The following is a 6,000-nucleotide window of genomic DNA, read 5'->3' as shown; positions in this document are numbered from 1 at the left end:
TTTAGCAAGGCCACATTCAAAAAATAGATGATTAATGCTCTCCCAAAACTTGTGTCAAGAGGGTTGTTGGAAGGAGAAAACACATATTTCAAACTAGCTCGAAACATAAATGGAATTGATCATTCTCAGCTCAGCCTCTTCTCAACGGATTGTCCTTGGTCAATATATTACTCCTGAGCATCAACCGTATGAGGATCTATTTTATGAGGTATTTCAAGCTTCTTAATTGATTTGTATCCAACTAGTCTAGAAGCTTTCAGATGCAAGTATAAATTATTCACCACAAACTTCTTCTTGCTATTGAAAGGCCGTGTGACTCTAGCTTTGGAATCCTTCAACTGAATCCACTAGCCGCTTCAATTATCATTGGGCATCAATTCACCATGTATGTTTCTTCTAAAATGGATAGCCTCAAAACCCTCAATTTTGACATATTGGATAAACACCATTTTTGTAAATGTCAGGGTGTAAAATCTAGGGAATAAATCTTCTATCACACATCTTCCCAAAACATTATTTTGGACCCATCTCCTAAAATCATTTTCGTAAACTGTTGGAATATATGGTTAACATTCACCAAGCTTTGCAAAAAGTTTGAGCATCCAGACCATCTGTCTGGTGGGATGAGGATTTCCTACTCGGATATTTCTTGGATAGAAATTCTCGCCACAACCCATCAATATTCTCTAACTTCCAGAGCCACTTGGTTAGCAAGCATTAATTCATCAATTTTAGGTCCACACACCCAATCCACCACAACTTTTTGGCATACATATGGTGGGCCAGTTAACCAAATATTCTTTTTATTGTTACTTTCCTACCCAACCATCCTTGCTTTGTAGGTATAAAAATTCTTAAGTATTCCATTGGGAGCTTCCAGGAAACAAAGCATGAACACATGAATGCTAATAAGATAGGGGTTCACAAAAGGGACCCTATCCGCAATAGATAGCAAATTTTCTTTCCATCCAGCCATCCTCTTTCCAACTTTTCACACAACAAGATTCTCTTGAGAATTGCTCAATCTCTTAGCATCCAATGTCAAACCAAGATATTTCATAAGCAACAATCTAGCATTTAAAGTGAGTATCTACTAACAACTTCTCCCAAACAATAAACTCACTTATAAAAGTTTATCTTTTGACCATAGACTTGCTAAAAACACAGAGGACGATCTTTAAGTTTCTAGCATTCTCCAGGTTATCTTCCAGGAGGAAGGTGGTATCATCATCATATTGAAGTAATGCTAAACTATCACCCACCAAGTTGGGAACCATAGCACTAATCAAACTCCGCCTTCGTGTTTTGTTAACCAACATGGCAAGCCCATCAACAATGATATTAAACAATAATGGGGATAATGTATCACCCATTGTAACACCCTTAAAAGTGAGGAAGTATGGATCAATCTAGTCATTCCCCTTTATGGCCAGCCACTTACATTGTTCCGACATCTCTTAATATGAATAATACAAGATTCTTTAGTGAGCATAAAAGATTTGACTTCATGAATCATACCCGAATACACTGACCTATCCTAATCATTGTTGGTAACCATGTTAACTAATTTCAGACAATCTGCTTCAATCAAAATCAAAGTGGTGCACCATTGTAGGGCCAATGATAAACTTTCAAGACACGTCGCAATTCATGATTCAACTGCGGTTGAGCAAATGCGTAAGTACCAGCAGGAGCTAAAGATACCCTCCACCCCAACATGGCGACCCTCAAAACCATACCCGCTTCATCAAGTCCATCAGCAAGAACAAATGAGACGTCTACGTTTTGCTTTAACCAACCATTCAAAAGGTGGCTTTCGTCGGACTTTTGCATTGACAATAGCTCTCTTATGGACATTCTTTGTGGCGGACAAACATGACACATATGATAAAACAACCTTCTTTTTTAACACACCTTCTTCTGGATGTCGATCAATCATCATGAGCAAGCTGAGGTCACTGCAAAAAAACTATTGAGATACATCAATGGTTGGAGGTACCTTATCATGAACCATCTCGTTCCGTACGTACCAACATGCATATGGCATTTTCTAAAGTGGAGCTAAATTTTAGGGAGCGGAGTAGTCACATAGGGCGTGTTTGGTTGCTTTCGCTGTCGGGCCTGGCTCGGAGGGGGAAAATGAGTCAGGCTGAGCAGGGCCTGGGTAAGCAAAAATAGGGTAAAAAATGTAGATGACCAGTTGATTGGTTGCCTGCATTGGGGGTCTTGTCATTGAGATGCAATTTTCACCCGGCGTTTGGTTGCATACATGCATATGATTACCAGCGTTAACAACAAAACTTAACAGCCATCATGTTGGGCTTGACATTTCGTCAAACACTTTGAGCGTGCCGGAGCTTCCACTGCCCATCGTGCCTACCACCAGCTCATGGCGACCGTGGACGCACCCGACTTGCTGCCGTGGTCGTGGCCGCACCCGGCCCGTCGCGGTCGTGGACAAGCTAGAGCTGGCCGTTGTTGAGGATCTTGCCGCGCCCGTCGCCTCTCGGAGAGCCTCTGCGCTGTCCGCCTCGTCTTCGCTGCCTCCCCCCGCGCTCTCGTCGTCGTCGCTGGCAACAGCGGAAATCACGTCGCGGTCCAACTCGGGCGTGGCGCCGGCTCCGGCCGTGGCAGCTAAACACACCTTGGCAGCGCCTAAGGAGACGACAGCACCTCCGGAGCCGTCACGCCGCCCCGCCGGCTCGCCTGCTCCACCACCGACGCCGTCGTCTTCGTTGTCGCCGTGGCCTCATGCACCGGCTTTAGTGACGTCTGCTGGCTGTCCACCCACGTCGTTGTGCCGTTCTCCTCGAACTTGATTGATATGAAGGAATCTGCAGACCGATCAATCCGCCCGTGAGCCAAAGCGCAACCAATTATTGCATCTGTACGCCGTACGAGTGGCAACTTACTGTCGAGGCTGGCAACGGAGGCGGCGGCGTCGCCCTCGGCGTCCTTGTCCTCACAACCGCCGCCGCCATCGTGGTCGTGGACGACCTCGTCGGGGTGGTGGTGGCGGCGGGAGGAATCAAGGTGCTGGAGGAAGGACCCGAGCGCGGACACCTTGGGAAGCGAGCTGGAGATGTTGCCGTCCGGCGGCGGAGCGCCCGGCAATAGGGCCGCGTCGACAAGTAGCTGGCATCGTCGACCAGCGGGCGCGTGCGGCCGCCGCCGTTGTTGGACTTGGTGGCGAGGAGCGGCGCTCCCAGAGGCAGTGCGCGCACACGCCGACCAGCAGCTCCCTCAAGGGATTAAGGATTAGGGGAGAGAGAGGGGGGAGATGGATTAACTTGAGACACGCGTCTTCATAGAGCCACCCACGTGCGCCTCGAAGCATCGCTCGGGCCTGGCTCTCGGGAAACTGCCGATTCGGTCGTTTCCAACGAGGGGTGCGGGCTCAACAGTGTATGCGAGGAACGAAACAACCGAGGTTCAAAAAGATACTGCACCGCACACGCCTGGTTGGGCTCGATGTGGGCAACCAAACTCGTCCATAGTAGCCCATAGTACACCCACATCTTGCAAATCCGGTCCCACAAATACCCGCGGGCGTGCCCAGGTCAGTGGAGCTAGTGAATGTCAGACCAATTGCATCGCAGAAGGTTGGATCCAAGGAGATCGAGGACGATCAGTTACACATTCATACCATGCTGAGCAGTATTGATCTGGTACATTCATAGCAAAAAAAAAGGGGTACTGGCTCCACCGATTTACCTGACTGAGAAAGGAAAAGAAAAATCGACGTAATCAGCGGTAAAAAACGTGTGGGTGAGTAAAACGGAGAGAAAATAACGGCTCGTCCCAGCTCCAACCCAATCCTGTTCCGCCTCCACCCATTTCGTTTCAATTCCATTCATCCTCCTCCGGTCCTCTCCCCAATTAAGACCAGCCGCGACCGCCGCCGCCGACGACTCCCCCTCCGGCACCCGAAATGGCGTGATCCCCGCCCTCGATTCCCCTCGCCCCCCGCCGTTCAAATACCTCCCCGTCCACCGCGACCCCTCACCCCCCCATCCCTGAATCGCGGAGATCCCCGCATCCCGGCGCCCCCGAACCCTAACCCTAGCCACCCCCTCCCCCACCATGAAGGCCTCCATCAAGTTCCGCGACGACGACCGGCCGCTGCTGCGCGCCAAGGTGCCCATCGGCGTGCTTGGGCTGCCGTTCCTCTCCGGCGTCTCGGCCGGCGGCGACTCCGAGGACCTCCGCTTCGACCTCTCCACCGCCTTCCCCTCCGGCCCGGGGCTCCGCCTGTCCTACCGCCCCAACGACCCGCTCCAGCCCTTCGCGCTCTCCATCCGCACGGGCCTCGGCGTGCTCGGCTCCCCCATCCGCGCCCCCTTGGCGCTCTCCGCCGAGTTCAACCTCCTCTCCTCCAACCCGCCCGCCTTCTCGCTCCTCTTCAAGCCCCGGCTCGGCGACTTCTCCCTCGCCAACTCCGTCCGCTCGCCGCCCGTCCCCGACTCCCCCGCGCTGCCGCTGTCCCACAAGCTGTCCGACCTCACCAACGGCGACGACCACGACCATGAGGGCCACAAGGAGTTCTCCCTCAACGGGAACGGGTTCGCGGCGAACGCCACGGCCGCCGGGAACACCGGCGGAGGGGTGGGCATGCTGCTGTCCGGGATGCGCCTCACCACCAGGAGCATGCTGCCGCTGTGGAACAGGGCGAGTCTGAGGTTCCAGTGGGGGCTGCGTGTGCCACCAGAGCTGAAGGCCGCGCTCGCAGACGATGGATATGGGCGGAAGGCGGGAAGCCTGGCTGTCAGCAAGCTGCCGCTGCTCGTCATGAACAAGATCACTATTGAACAGACACCACGCCAGCATCCGAAGTCTGAAGAGGACAAGAAGGGGAAGAGCGCGCCTGTAGCCCAGGGAGAGGAATTCTCATTGCTGAAGAGGCAGCTGGAGGCCCTGAACGATGAGAGCATCATGCTGCGGCACACTGTGGAGGGCCTGCGTGCTGAGATTGGGGTCAACCGAGCTATCTCAGTTCCCAGCAAAGGCGATGCTCGAAGGATGCCGGCATTGTCGCCGCCTCTGCAGACTACTTTCCCTGTGAAGCCTGATCTCCATGGAAATGGGAAGGAGCTGGCGGCCGGTGGACCGAATGATGCGAGCGAGGAGCTGAAGAAGGCACTCGAGGCCCGGAGGAAGTGAGCCATTACTGCATTAGTGCTTGCTGACATTGCAAGCTCTGCAATTTTACATATATATTTTGATCTTAATAATGTAGGTCGGTAGGCAGTTTGCATCCTTGAGTGGAACCAAACGACATTCTCATAAGGTGATTCAGTAATTTTCCATGTTTTCCATGTCGCTCGTGTTAGGATATGCCATTATGTATAAACCTTTGTTTTCTGTCTTTGCAACTTCCTGTTAGTAGAGGTTTCAAATTCTATTGTGATGTTCAGAATCCTTTTGTTGACCAGATGCCATTCTGGAGGCATTTTGGTAAACTTGGTTGCTGTGATAGCTTTGTGCAAGTGGAGGCATTTTGGTAATCTTGATCCGGCATCTATGTGCAAGTGTGCCTAGTTGCAGTTAAAATCTGGGGCCAACTTTTGCTTTGCCTCAGAAAGTGGCAGGAATCAAGGAGCCTGAAAGCGAGAACAGGGAAAATGAATGATCTGACTCCACAGTAAACACTTTCAAAATACTTAAGGAATGGTCCTAGTGGTACTACTAGAAGATAAGTAGAAGAGTTATGTAACAGTCTTCAACAGTAAGATGCTTCTTTGTGTGCTGCTATGCTTTGATGAGTGTAGTATTTAAGGAGTCGATGCTCCTGTCGCCTTCATCCGCTTGCTGGTAAAATCTGAAACTAACCTTTGCATCCGGCATCCAAAGAGTTCCTCCAGTAACGAAGGTTCCTCCTGAAATACAAAATTGATGCAAATACTGGTCTGACATGGGCGGCTCGTTTAAAACCTCTTATTTTAGAAACAAGTTGGTTTAAAACTTGGTGTGCTAGAATCCTGAACTCACTACTTGAAAAAA

The 6,000-nt window shown here is 50.8% G+C and overlaps 1 protein-coding gene and 1 pseudogene across 1 annotated transcript; one reads left to right on the top strand and one right to left on the bottom strand.

Annotated features, from left to right (window-relative positions):
* Window positions 1-1,339: 1,339 nt before the first annotated feature.
* Window positions 1,340-3,337, bottom strand: LOC123101423 (uncharacterized; annotated as a pseudogene).
* Window positions 3,338-3,800: 463 nt separating this feature from the next.
* On the top strand, window positions 3,801-5,399 carry LOC123104179 (uncharacterized). Its single transcript, XM_044525946.1, has one exon. It carries the CDS (start codon window positions 4,084-4,086, stop codon window positions 5,158-5,160), a length of 1,077 nt encoding a protein of 358 aa, XP_044381881.1. The 5' UTR covers window positions 3,801-4,083; the 3' UTR covers window positions 5,161-5,399.
* Window positions 5,400-6,000: the final 601 nt, after the last annotated feature.

This window comes from Triticum aestivum, chromosome 5A (genome assembly GCF_018294505.1).
Source record: "Triticum aestivum cultivar Chinese Spring chromosome 5A, IWGSC CS RefSeq v2.1, whole genome shotgun sequence".
Lineage (NCBI taxonomy): Eukaryota > Viridiplantae > Streptophyta > Magnoliopsida > Poales > Poaceae > Triticum > Triticum aestivum.
This window is presented reverse-complemented; position numbering and strand designations above follow the sequence as displayed.